At 49.4% G+C, this 14000-nt stretch overlaps 1 protein-coding gene across 1 annotated transcript in view; it reads left to right on the top strand.

The window, feature by feature from the left end:
- The window catches only part of LOC116938833 (serine/threonine-protein kinase 17A-like), a 39021-nt gene that overhangs the window by 21934 nt on the left and 3087 nt on the right, over positions 1 to 14000 (top strand). Inside the window, exons 4-6 of the mRNA XM_032946533.2 lie at positions 6695 to 6821; positions 8370 to 8418; positions 13353 to 13532. Of these exons, the coding sequence (XP_032802424.1) occupies positions 6695 to 6821; positions 8370 to 8418; positions 13353 to 13532 (356 nt within the window). The remainder of the gene's footprint in view (positions 1 to 6694; positions 6822 to 8369; positions 8419 to 13352; positions 13533 to 14000) is intronic.

Genomic DNA, 14000 nt, shown 5'->3' with positions numbered 1-14000 from the left:
CCACCACGCTACCGTTCCCACCTCCACTCTACCGTTCCCACCACCACTCTACCGTTCCCACCTCCACTCTACCGTTCCCACCTCCACTCTACCGTTCCCACCGCCACTCTAACGTTCCCACCTCCACTCTACCGTTCCCACCTCCACTCTACCGTTCCCACCTCTACCGTTCCCACCTCCACTCTACCGTTCCCACCTCCACTCTACCGTTCCCACCTCTACCGTTCCCACCTCCACTCTACCGTTCCCACCACCACGCTACCGTTCCCCACGATATTCAACGACATACACGATGCGCTGGAATGTTAAGCAACTGTCATGAAATGTAACCTCTCATTTTTATCACACACCATCATAATTGTCAATTACACTGCTTGGAAAGTGCTCCGGTGCAAATGCTCGCGCCTCAAAACTGCCTTGCAAGGCACCATCGTGACTTTTTGTCCTGCTGCAATATAAACACAACCCCCTTGAACTTCCCTTCACCTAAATGTTATCGTTACCACCCCTCCCCCAAAAAATATTACGTAAATTATTTATTGAGTAAAATGTTAAATAACAACAACAACATTTTGTTATTTCTGGAAAAAACCTGTGACCTGGCAAGATCGGAGTTCAGGGTTTTTTTTTCTTCTGGTTTCCACCAAGCACACGTGAATTTGCGTGCATGTTGGCGCATGCGTGCGTGGGGCTTGCCGGTCTGCATAGTTCATAGGTGCTCGCTAACAGCATAGGTGCTCGCTAACAGCACTTTCCCCAAACAGTCTTAAAAGCTATTGGGGGGGATGTTTATCTTTGTCTTTGTATACGTGAGATGAAAGGGGAACGGTGGTGTATCGGTTACTGCTCTGTACTACCAACCTGGCCACCCGAGTTCAATTCCTACTGACGGCCTACACCGATAACGATTATATGAACCGGTCTTGGGCCTCCCTTAGGTCGACTCGGCCTCAAATTAGTACCTTGTGTGGTGTGTAAACATTGTTACTAGGGAGACGAAGGCAGCCGGGCATGGTGCTGTCCACGCACCCCTTCGTGTGCATTACCAGCCTTCTTAGGTAGTCGCTAACCATACTTGCCCTAACAACCTGTTAAGGCTATACAGGGGATCTTTGTATTTGTCATTGTATACAGGGCCTTTTTGCTCGAGCAGGTGTTGAGTGGTGTGGAGTCACTGGTGGAGATTCCGTACTTCTATGGTGGTTGCACCCGATTCAAGAGCCGAATGGCTCACAGGGCTATACCAAATACTGTAAATGAAACTGAAACATAGTTTACAGTATTATATTATTACTGCGCATAATCCATAATATAGGTTTTTTTGGGTTAGAGCGCTTAAATATATAAATGTGTCATAAAACCCGTCACCACCCGACACAGCCAACTAGTAAGGGTTGTCACGTAAACAGAACGTGGCCAATTCGTCACTAGTACAGCACACCGGTGTGTTGGAGAGCCAAGCCACAACATTTACAATCTGAGTACTGTGCAAAATCGAAGATTGCGACCTCTGCCCACGAAGCAGTATAAATGTCTAAAGCCACCACGGTTAGTTGATTCGCAGGTCGGACGTGGTGGTGGAGTCTCAAGTGTGCGCGGGTATTCCCACCTCTTTCCCAAGACGTGAGGCCAGCATTGGAGGAGTGGGCCCAATCTCCCCTCCACATCGGCCCTCGAGCTCCCTCTCATGGAGGAGGCCCTGGCAGCAGTAATGTGAGCAAGAATTTGCAGCGCTGCACCTTTTAAAAACAATACGTTCAGAGATTCTGCCCGCAATTTATCGCTGTGCATTGGTTGGCAATTGCCCTCCGATGGCAATTTGTTAAAATTGGCTTTCAGCGAATTGCGACTTGACAGAACGGATTGGGGTATCCGTGCATGATTATGAACGTTAGTGCAGAGGTTGGAGTCATCATAGGTCTCTGATGCTGCTGTCCTTTTGAAGTGAGGTGAATTTACAATCGCTTACTGGCACTCTGCTGCATAACATTCACCGACGCTTCCACACGAGGTTCTATTTTATCCTACGCGATGTGCGAGGCCCGGTTTGTCGTCACAAAAAGGGTCTCCCTTACGGTCAGGTCAAAGTCGCTCCAGTGTGTGTTCACCTTGTGTGCGCACACACCGCCGTTGCTATTTTTGTGAAATCTGGTGGTTTTCCTGCCGCAATCAAGGGCTGTTTATTTCCGTGTGCAACGCGGTCCCATCGATCGTGGCATGGGAATGGGTCGTTGCAGCCCCGGCCCGGAAAAAAAAAAACACACGAGAACAAAATCGGGGGGGTGGGGGGGGGAATTGCAGCCCCGTTACAGACATGTCGTCTAAGCCTTTAAAGACCCATCGGCGTTCTCCTGTCAACGACCCGAAATGGGAAAATGGTTTTGGGAAAATGCGTGCAAACGCCGGGGATACACAAGTATAAAAATGTCAATTGTATAAACAAAGCCAGACTAAATAAATGCGACCGGTGCACGCTGTGCACGGGAAGTGTGAGGCAATATGGGGGCAGGTTAAAGGGCTGCGTGGTGGCCCTGGGCAGGATGCAGCTGCCAGGCCCCTGCCGGCAATAACTCTCCGTGATAGGAGGACAGCAGAGTTCTCTGATACAGCTGATCACTTCGATTAACACTTTCGCGTTCCGAGGCGTCTGCTGCTTTAGCAGGGTGTGGGTCCAGTTCACCGCAGGGTGGGTCCAGTTCACCGCAAGCGGTTAGCATGAATTTTATTTATAGAGATGTAGTCGCGCCGTTGTTTTAAAGGCATTGTACTCGCTGCAGAGAACTGTAGGGACACGAGCGCACTCTATGATGCCTGGCGCCAAACTGTGACACACACTCCCTTCCGCATAGACTTGTGGGAGCCTGGGTACCTCTTCGGACCTGAAGACGCACCAATGAAGTTATTTTAATCTTGATTTGAGGCCTTCGTGACTGCAGGAAGCCGTACTCTTTGGTTCTTTTGGTAAAGTCACGTGGGTAGAAAAATAAAATAAAAATGTAAATATATCGCGACATTTCGATCGCAACACAGGCGGTCGTCCTCAGGCGGAAAAGATAATCCAGCAGTGGAACCGCTGAACCAGGAAGAAAACATTTTTTATTTAAAGCTTTCGTGACTGCAGTGATTCATATTCTTGGCTCTTTCGGTAAAATCACGTTGAAGGGAAACAACAAAACCGAAAGAACCAAGAATATGAATGGGAAGAAAACACTGATCTTCCTGGTTCAGCAGTTCTACTGCGTCATCGGAATGGGGAAAAGGGTTACTGTGCCGTTCCATTTGCCACCGGGCACGGTCATCGCAACATCTTAAATTGCCCACTGCACAGCCGAGTGGAATGTCGAACAGCGTTTCATTCTTCCCCGACCGCGTTTTTTTCGGGTTGTGCCGCGGCAGTCGTTTCTCCGCACGATGTCCGACGTTTCGCTGCACGCGCCGGGAAGCTTGAGCGGCCCGTGTTCTCCGTCGATTCGGTGCTCGGGTTGCTTGAAGGGGGCACCGTTGTTTCCAGATTCAAAGTGGGTTGCCGCGGTAATCAGATGGTCCCTCTTCACAGCTCCTACACGGTGACATGTTAACTACCTCGCCTGGTATGCAGGAGGTTGTGGGTTCGTTCCTGACCCTGACGTCTGCAGTATATTTGGAGTTTGCGTGTTCTACCTGTGGTCGGGTGGATTTTCTTTGGGTCCTCTGCTTTTTCCCCTCCACATTTTAGAAACATGCGTTTTAAAGTATTTTCTCTGCTGTTATCAATTTCCACGTGATGATGAGCCACTTTGTCGAGCTATTGTTTGTGATAGCCAGGTCGCTTCTGAAAAAAACCAAGATCGCTCAGAGGGCCTTACCTGGTAAAATAAAAAAAGTTTCCTTTTTATTTTAAAGTGGCCACTGGCTCAAGTGCTCAGAAACAAGGAAATATTCTTCTCAGTGACCCAGCCGTCTAATTTGCCGCCATTCTAAAATAGGCCACCGCCGTTCATCCCGTCTGGATGTTTAGAGTTTCCACAACATGATGCGAGTGGGAACTACTTCGTTGTCAGGCAATCCGAGACCAAGCGTCACCTGTGGGGAGAGGGGGGCACTTCCAACACTTGCGAGATAAACCCGTGCTCTCGAAGCGATGCAAAACAACCGTGAAATATCGCGTGGGGTGTTCAAGGAAGTTGAACTTGGCTTCTCGTAAATGTTTGCCAAGAGGTCATACTGCCAATTGTGAAAATCCCAATTCTATACGGTCGTGTTTTTACACTTATCGAGCATGGTCTGCATTACTGGCTACCTGCTTCACCTGTTTGCTACAGAGAGGCTGTGTGTTCCGTTGGCCCATCCTTGCTCGGATGTCACTGTTAACCCCTCTGTTTTCATGCCGCCTTTCTGCATTGCAGCAAATCTTACGTGGAAGCCAGCCATGAATCATTGGCGGGAGGACCCTGGGTCCACTAACCATCTGACTAAAGCCACCGTGCTGGACCCTGAGAGGATTTGTCCAGACTGTTTAATCTGGGCACTGTCTGTGCCAGAATGAGGGCATTTTAGCAGAGCTTGTATCACTACCGAGTGGTGGTGGTGGTGGCGGTTGCGGCGGTTGCTGGCTCCGAGGACAATGAGCAGCTTAATGTTGTGATAGCCCTTGCTTTCCCCCCGTACACTCACTACAAGCCTCCACAATGCCACGCGGTGAAGAATCTTTATTTTGGGCTGGCTTGGCACCACAAGTCTCCCTGTTTTTTTTTCAGTTCATGGCCTGAAGCCTTCTTAACTGACACTACGTGTTAAGACACACAGTGACTTTGTGTTTTCCGTTGTTATTAAAGGTGGAATTTCGATCTCCTTTTGTCTACTGGGCACAATGACCGTTAAACCCATAGCATTAGATTGTGTTTAGTAAGGAAAGTATGGGGTAAATAAATAAATAAAACTCCACGCATTTGTCAATAACAGTGTGTGTGGCCTTATTGTTTTTTGGACAGTGACCCTTCGTAGCGAATAAATCATCATCGAGATGAGTTATCAAGTTGGCGAGCTGGAAAGCCAGTCCATGAGGGAAACCCACTCTGTGCTCCTAAATTTGGTGGACTTGCGCGAAAATTTTGCACGTACGTGGAAATGCGCGGACGGGCACTCCACTCTCCACGTACGTGTTTACCCACGCGCGCGCGCTAATCTCGGTGGTAAATGGGTGCAACGTTGTTTAGTAATTCACGCGGGGGTGGTGTTTTGTGGGTTGTTTTTTTTTTCTCATTGCCAATCTTGCCACAAAATGTACACAGATGTGGGCAGTGACATTGCTGGAAAGTTTCAGAGCGACCGGTTGAGAGATTTTGTCGCTTTTAATGACAACTCGTGGAAACGACTTCAGACCGAGCCGATGGACCTGATAGCCCTCGGAATAGCAGTAGCAGCCTCCTGGCAGCAGAGACAAAGGACGTTGTTGGAGTGGAAATTCGAATGTGGGAGAAGTGCTCCATCTACCTTGCCTATTCCGTTCACTGCTGTGGTTACGCTGGCAGAGATGATGCAGCGAGTACGGGAGCCTTTGCCTAAGGCCTAGACGTGTGCATGCACACGTGTGTGTCTGTGGCCTTCATAGGTGCTCGCAAACAGCACTTGTCTCAACAGCCTGTAAAGGGCAATACGGGGGTGCATCTGCCAGTCATCTCACTCAGTCAACCCGTGGCATTTGGGTCTATTCCGTGACCACAAGGTCAGCGAGCGTTTGACACTTCACGTGGCCTTAAAGTGCACACAGCATGGCACAAGCGCCCTGGCGACGTCACCGCCTCTTAGTGGCAAATGGCGGCTGCTGCTGCTGTTTTTGTTGCTGCTGCTGTGTACGTGAGCATCACGGCTGTCATGCGTTACGCGGTGCTGTGCGCACGTTGTGTTCGAGCCGCCGTGGATGTCACCCGCCAGAGGTTCGTGTGTCGTGAACGTGCCGTACGCTGTCGGCGCGCTGGTACCGCGAGCGTCGTGGACGTTTGTTTGGAGCTTCTTCTTTGCTAAGTTTACCCACCTGCTGCTGCTGGGTCGTGGATGTGCAATATGGGGGAGGGGTGGGGGAGCTGAGCCCCCCCCCCCCCCCCCCAATCAAACTACGCTGGTACAATACCCAGCAACGCCAGTGGAGATTTTATTCGAAGTTCACCTTTTGTCGGCAAAACGGTAAACCTCTGAAGTGGGCGAGCGCCTTTTAATTTTGCAAGCATCGTTTGATCCGTACACCGGCAGACGAAAGCGGATTTGTATCCGTTGGCTCATCCTGTTCGGCGTTTAACGCTTGTTCACGTTCACCGTGTCGTGCCGCCTACCCCCTCCCCACGAGATTTGGGTTAACAAGGTCGGGAGCTGAAGGATTGCCCCGAAGGCTGTTTGCCAAGACGTCCTGATGAACAATGTCAACGCCCCTGTTAACGATAGGCTTTAACCCTTTGCTGGCAATACAACAGGAGGCGTGAAGATGTTCAAACGCCAAATTTTAGATACCTTTTGCAAGGAATCGCGTTTGCATTAGCCACGCGCACTTTCCGCGGCAAAACATGCAAACAAACATGCGCTGTTAATATGCACATTGTCTTTGACGTGTCCACCTGCTTGTGTTTGCACCTAATGGACGAACCGGTGTGTGTGCGCGTGTGCGTGTGTGCACGTGTGTGTGTGTGTGCGCGTGTGCTCGACAATGCGCGTTGCCACGCAGCCCCAGAACATCCTGCTCACGAGCACCGACCCGCTGGGAGACATCCGCATCGTCGACTTCGGGCTGTCCCGGCGCGTGAGCAGCGCCGATGAGCTGCGTGAGATCATGGGCACGCCGGAGTACGTGGGTACGTGGCCCATCCCGCACGAACACACACACACACACACGTGCACAAAGACAAATATCTCTCGTGTAGGCTTAACAGACTGTTGGGGCAAGTGCAGTGAGCGAGTGGCACCTATGAAAGCCGGCATGGCACACGAGGGAGTGGGTGGCCAGCATCACGCTGGACCGCCTTTTTCTCCCCAGTGGCGATGTTTACACACCGCACCGGGTACTCATTTGAGGCTGAGTCGACCAAGGAAAGGCCCGGGGACCAGTTCAGATAATCGTCACTGGTGTTGGCCGTGAGCGGGAATCGAAATCTGGTCGCCGGGTTCATAGCGAAACTCGCTAACCGCCACACTACCGCTCCACGCGCACAGGGCGCCCATTTACCGTCACACACCACCGTCACACACCACAGTCGCACGCCACAGTCGCACGCCACAGTCGCACGCCACAGTCGCACGCCACAGTCGCACGCCACAGTCGCACGCCACAGTCGCACGCCACAGTCGCACGCCACAGTCGCACGCCACAGTCGCACGCCACAGTCGCACGCCACAGTCGCACGCCACAGTCGCACACTCACCGAGTGTCTATTTCTGGACGTTGCTGTGGTGCTGCCGCGGTGTAACGGTCAGCGCACCAGACTGGCAATCCAGAGGTCGCCGGCTCTTAATTTGATCTTGCGGTAGCTGAAATGACGGTGCAAGTTTTCTTAAATTCGCCTGCCTGTTTCGCTGAAACGTCCGAATTGTTTTTAAAGATTACACCGCAAATTACTGAATTGGGATCACACACGGCAGCGTGGCACTCTACTGCAAAAACTGCCGCATATTGCCTGTGAAACACAGCACCTTCGTGAGACCCATGCACAGTAAGAATGATCGCACCAACACCAAATGTACTCAATTATTATTGATTTGAAGCTTTCGTGACTGCAGGGATGGCTGCTTGGTTCTTTCGGTAAAGTCACGCAGAAAGAAAATAATTATTTGATTTTTTTCTTTCTGAGTGACTTCACCGAAAGAACCAAAGAGTAAATTATTATTATTGAATGCACGTACGTTGAACTTCTTTCGCACCGTGCGCAGCCAACCGTGCGAATCGGCGGTGCGGGGGAAGGACACCAAACCAAGTGCAAAAAGCAGCTCGAAAGAAATTCGTTTTCTGGTTGAACATTGCCAAGGGGTTCTTATTCGTGCCATTTGAAAAGGAATTGGATATTCTGCTTGTCAAGTTGAATAACTATATGCATTATATTCTTAGTTTTTTCGGTAAAGTCACGTTGTTTCTCTTCAACGTGACTTTACCGAAAAAACTAAGAATATGAATTACTGCAGTCACGAAAGCTTTAAATCAAAATATATGCATTATATTCACGTTTACCAGTGCCAGCATTGAGCAGACCCCTAAGCGTGACGTGTTAGGGGGAGCGCCTCGTGGAGCAGGGGCTTTGCGGAAAGAAGATGCAGGTGGTTCTTGATTGGAACGGATCGTCGTCATCACGCCAATTTTAACCACAGCTGTTGATAGAAAATCTGAATTTTTTTTTTTACTCCTCCAACAGCTCCAGAAATCCTGAGCTATGAGCCGATCAGCACCGCGGCAGACATGTGGTGAGTGCCTCGCCGCACCACATCGCACGCGCGCTCGCACACTCTCGTTTCACGCTCTGCGTCCGCGTTACGTCGCCGGAGATCGTGGTCCGTGGCAGGGGATTTGGCCTGCCCCGCTGAAACCCACAGCTGCTCACCCCCCCCCCCCCCCCTCCTTGCATAATCCAGGCTCACAAGTGTAGTTGCATTGTTTCATCTGACTACGGTTTAATTGCGATACCAATGCAGTATGGGCGGCAGGGTGGCGGCGCGGTGGTAGTACACTCGTCCCTCGCAGCAAGAATGGCCTGGGTTTGATTCTCGACATGGTTCCCATTCTGTGTGGAGTCTGTACGTTCTCCCCCTGCTGCGCCTGAGTTTCCTCTGGGTTCTCCCGTTTCCTCCCATAGCCAAGTAACGTAAAATGTAACTGGTGTTGGGCAAAAATCCTAATGCTAAAACTGACCTGCAAATTGCTCGATTGGGGATCGCACAATGGCAACAGCATCAATCCGTGACTCTGAAACTCCTGCAGACTGCCATCTGTGCAACACAGCCGCACCTAGTTTTGGGATCGCCTTGCGCCATAAAAATGCCACGAACACCAGCGGTAGAAAGTTATTGTAGGAAAAATCAAGAGTAGGTTTTTTTCCCTTTTCTCTGAATAAAATAGGTGTTATGATTTTCAAACACCAAATAGATACCTTTTGCAAGGAATCATAGATATTATTATACCATCAAAGGACGATGTATGTATGTTGAACTTCTTTCGCACCGTACGTAGCCAACCGTGCTAATCAGAAGTGCCGGGGAAGGACAACAAACTAAACACAAAAAACAGTTCTAAAGAAATGAGTTTTCAATTTATATACTATAAAAGTGCATATCTCCCAGTGGCTTCCTATTATCGGAAGGAAGGGCGTTCCAGACGGCCACAGAAGTGTATCTGACTAGGCCGTCCTTAATTTCCACACTGGTAATTTTGGTAACAAATAAAAAAAACACGTAAATATGGCCAAGGTAAAGTCTCCACACGGGAGGCTCTGCCGATTTGGGAGTACAGTTCACATGCCCATCGTCCCTAAAGTGCAGAGAAATCCGACCATTAAAACGATGACAAAAACCCCCCGGGCAGTATCACAGAATCGCCCGTGCGGGGGGGCTTTGGCCATCACCTGATCTCTCCCACGTGTGGGACGAACAGGGCAAACATTGGGTTTGCGACGATCCAAGAGCCTCTGTGCCTTTTGTGTCACCGCGGTGCCCCCCCCACCTCACTGGGGGATTAGAGTTCTGCAAGAGCGCCCGATGCCGGGATTTCCTTCAAGGATCTGTGTCGCACAAACCAATCAGATTATAGGATGGAGCGTGGCTTTGCGAGTGGATTACTCTGCACTCGTCTGCCGGACAGGCACCGCGAGGCTGGGGAATGTTTCACCTTGGTGCTCGCTGGCACTGCCACCGTGGGTGAGACTGATGAACCTGACGGATTTGAGAATCTCCGGTTCATCTGGGGTTGTGAGACTTGAGCTGCATTAGCAGCTGTCTGCGGTGTGGGCAGGGAGCCGATAGAAGCATCACATAAGTATGAAAAAGAATAATGTTTCTTTACAGACGTGCGTGTGTGTGTGTGTGTACGTGGCATATTACGATTCCTCGCTATAGAAACGGTACTCCTCATGACGCATGTGTTTACGTGAAATTATATTGGTTCGCATCAACCCTGCAACCACTAGAGATTCAACAAGCGCCGCATTGGGAATAAAATATCGGGTCATGGCCCTGGAATGTTAACAATTCACCAGCATCTCTTGGAAGGGAGGATGGTGGGGGGGTCTTAAAACATTGCAATCATCACGGACGCCATCAGTTTAAGACTACATGTTCACTTCTATCTATGCCACTTTGGTTAGGGTGACATTTCGCGATGTATATTTGGCAAACCGATTTCTACCCAGAATTTGTTCCACTCTGTGGTTTTAATTGACCTAAGATGCAGCGGTAGGACGTGGGACAACATTGTGTGTAGTGTGTAGTGTGTGAACTGTGTGTAGTGTGTGAACTGTGTGTAGTGTGTGAACTGTGTGTAGTGTGTGAACTGTGTGTGTATACTGTGTGTGTCTATACTGTGTGTACTGTGTGTACGTAGTGTGTGACCTGTGTGAACTGTGTGTAGTGTACGTAGTGTGTGAACTGTGTGTAGTGTGTGTGTCTATACTGTGTGTATACTGTGTGTGTACTGTGTGTAGTGTGTGAACTGTGTGTGTACTGTGTGTAGTGTGTGAACTGTGTGTGTATACTGTGTGTACGTAGTGTGTGAACTGTGTGTGAACTGTGTGTAGTGTGTGTAGTGTGTGTACTGTGTGTGTGAACTGTGTGTACTGTGTGTGTGAACTGTGTGTACTGTGTGTAGTGTGTGAACTGTGTGTACTGTGTGTAGTGTGTGAACTGTGTGTAGTGTGTGAACTGTGTGTACTGTGTGTAGTGTGTGTAATGTGTGAACTCTGTGTGTATACTGTGTGTACGTAGTGTGTGAACTGTGTGTAGTGTACTGTGTAGTGTGTGAACTGTGTGTAGTGTGAACTGTGTGTGTGCTGTGTATACTGTGTACTGTGTGAACTGTGTGTGCGCGCTGTATATACTGTGTGTGTGTAGTGTGTATGTGCCGTGTATACTGTGTACGGTGTGTGTGTAGTGTGTATACTGTATTCTTTGGGTCTTTCGGTAAAGCCACGTAGATAGATCAAATAATGAAAAATAATAAATATGTAATACAAATAATAACAATATACGATGTTTCGATCGCAACACAAGCAATCGTCATCAGGTGAGAAATATCGCGGGAGAGCTGCTAAGAATATAAGGTGGGAGCGCTGCCAAGGTCAGGGAGTTGTCAAGGTTTGTGATGGGTGTAGCACAAGGGTCAGTGGGAGGGGCTAGAGATGACATTTGCATGTAAATATAAAATCGGGTAAATCTTGACAAATAAAACTGGGGGTGGCTATTGTATTGTGAGATATTAGCGTGTCAATGTAAGAGATTTGCTTGTGAATGTAAGCTCGGAGAGAGCTCGGAAGGAGCAATCGCCACATGGAGGTGGATAAGGATGGCAAGCCGCCATTTACTAACACAGCTAACGGTGGCTGTGTTAGTGAATGTAACTCAGAGAGTCGAAAATAACTGCTGACATAGGTAGGTAGGGAGGGAGCATCACAGCCAGTTATGACCTAAACTGGTTAATAACGTCCTTCCAATGATTGCTCAGTTTGTACCCATCTTCTCGGTTGAAATTGTGTCTGTGTTTATACATCTGGATGGCTTCATGAACGAATCTTTGCTGGTAGCCAGTGGGCAGAGTACCCTCGTCTTGGCAAAAATCGCTGTGTGCCCACAGCGTTGAAATAATCATCAGCCACGGCTGAGGTATTAGTCCTGCCGTGTTTCAGATCTGCCTCGTGTTCACGAACCCGGTCTGAGACATGTCGCTTAGTTTCCCCAATGTAACAGCTGCCGCAGACACAGCTCTTAGTTTTTAGACACCGGGGTATTGCATGTCAAGGATCACATCCTTCACAGATGGGATCAAATTTTGATTTAAAGCTTTCGTGACTGCAGGGATTCATATTCTTGGTTCTTTCGGTAAAGTCACGTAGAAGGGAAACAATAAAATAAAAATATAAAACATTAAAATTGTTGAAACGTCGTGAGAATTTTATTGTGTTATATTTTTATTTTATTGTTTCCCTTCTACGTGACTTTACCGAAAGAACCAAGAAGATGGGATAAAAATCACAAATTGTATGTACTGTGTTGAATCGTACCTGGATCTTGTGTTTGGTCATGATTTTTAAAATATTTTTGGTGACCCCTGTTATGTATGGGCAAGGTGATGGTTTTGATTGGGTCCTCAGATGGTTCTTTCTCAACGGATTGTGTAGTCTGAATATCCATTAATCTTGAGGGCTTGGTGTACGTGTTCCCGTTCACTGGCTAGGTGGTGATGGTCGTAAATACATCGAGCTCTATGGTGTAGAGTTTTGATGAGGGAATTCTTCTGGGATTGATGGTGGTGGAAGTCTAGGTAGGCATCCGTATGGGTGGCTTTCCTGTAGACTGAGTGTCAAATTGAGCCATCAGGTCTCTTTTGTGTATACTGTGTACGGTGTGTGTGTGTACTGTGTACGGTGTGTACTCTGTATACTGTGTGTACGTGTGTACTGTGTGCGCTACTCTGCAGGCAGCTGTCTCTTCGTCTGTCTGTGATTGCTCACGTCAAGGAGCCACGGTGGCGAGATGTTAATTGCCTCACCCGGTATACAGGAGGTCGTGGGTTCGATCCCGACCCTGAGGCCTGCATATTTGGAGTTTGCATGTCTCTCCCCGTGGTCGTGTGGATTTTTCTCCAGGTTCTACGTTTTTTTTCCCCAACACATTTTGAATCGTGCATTTAGAGTATATGGCTGATATAAATTAGCACTTGATAAGGTCATTTCGTTGAGCTATCATTTGCGACCCAGGTCGCTTCTGAAAAAGAGCTACATAGCTCAGTGGGCCTTACCTGGTAAAATAAAAACAGTTTCGTTTATAGATTTAGTTTAGTTTCCTCGTGCAGTTTCGCTTTGTGCGCCCATTTTTCTTGGAACGCATCCACTAAGAGAGCCAGGGAATCCTGTGCGGTGTTCACCACTTGATTTAATATTGTAGCGGAGGCGACCCCCCCCCCCCTCCTGAGCGAAGGGGCCACCGCCCGACTCGGTTACTGCGGTCGGGGTTCGCCTGCTGCACGGCACCACTTTTGTTTTCTATCGGGGGGGGGCGGGGGGGGGCGGTGGCCGGTAGGGAGTCCCGACCCCGTGGCCGGGGCAGGGAACCCCCCCCCCCCCCTTAACCACCCGGGGGGGCCTGGCCGCGGCACGGCCGGGCGCTGACGCGGCGCGTGTGGCGGCTGCCCGCAGGAGCATCGGCGTGCTGGCGTACGTGATGCTGACGGGCGAGTCCCCGTTCCTGGGCGAGGACAAGCAGGAGACGTTTCTCAACGTGGCGCAGGTGAACGTCAGCTATGACGACGACTCGTTCAGCAACGTGTCCTATCTCGCCGTCACCTTCATCCAGACGCTGCTGCTCAAGGAGCCCGAGTAAGCCTTGCGCACTGACGCCGCCACCACCGCCACCACCACCACCCCCTCCCCCACCGGCAGCTCGGCGATTGTGACTCGCGGGGCCGCGAAAACCGGGCCCAACTCGTGATAAACCAATAAAAACCTTGAAACTTCGCCGCTCGTTATGAACATACGAAGCTGCATACCGCCCCCTTCCCCCACCCCGCGTGGGCTCCTGCGCCCCACGCGCTAGAGGACTCGCCCACTGGCCAGCACTGCCTACATCCGTTCCACTCAATGAGCATAGACTAATAATTGCTCGAGTACATTAGGTATAAATTTTGATTTAAAGCTTTCGTGACTGCAGTAATTCATATTCTTAGTTCTTTCGGTAAAGTCACGTTAAAGGGAAACAACAAAATAATAAAAATAATATATATTTTATTATTTTGTTGTTTCCCTTTAACGTGACTTTACCGAAAGAATTAAGAATATGAATATACA

The sequence above is a fragment of the Petromyzon marinus genome, chromosome 4 (genome assembly GCF_048934315.1).
Source record: "Petromyzon marinus isolate PM22_M1 ecotype Great Lakes invasive population chromosome 4, UKy_Petmar_22M1.pri1.0, whole genome shotgun sequence".
NCBI classification, from domain to species: domain Eukaryota; kingdom Metazoa; phylum Chordata; class Hyperoartia; order Petromyzontiformes; family Petromyzontidae; genus Petromyzon; species Petromyzon marinus.
Note: the sequence above shows the minus strand (reverse complement) of the source record. Positions and strands in the feature narration are given on the sequence as shown.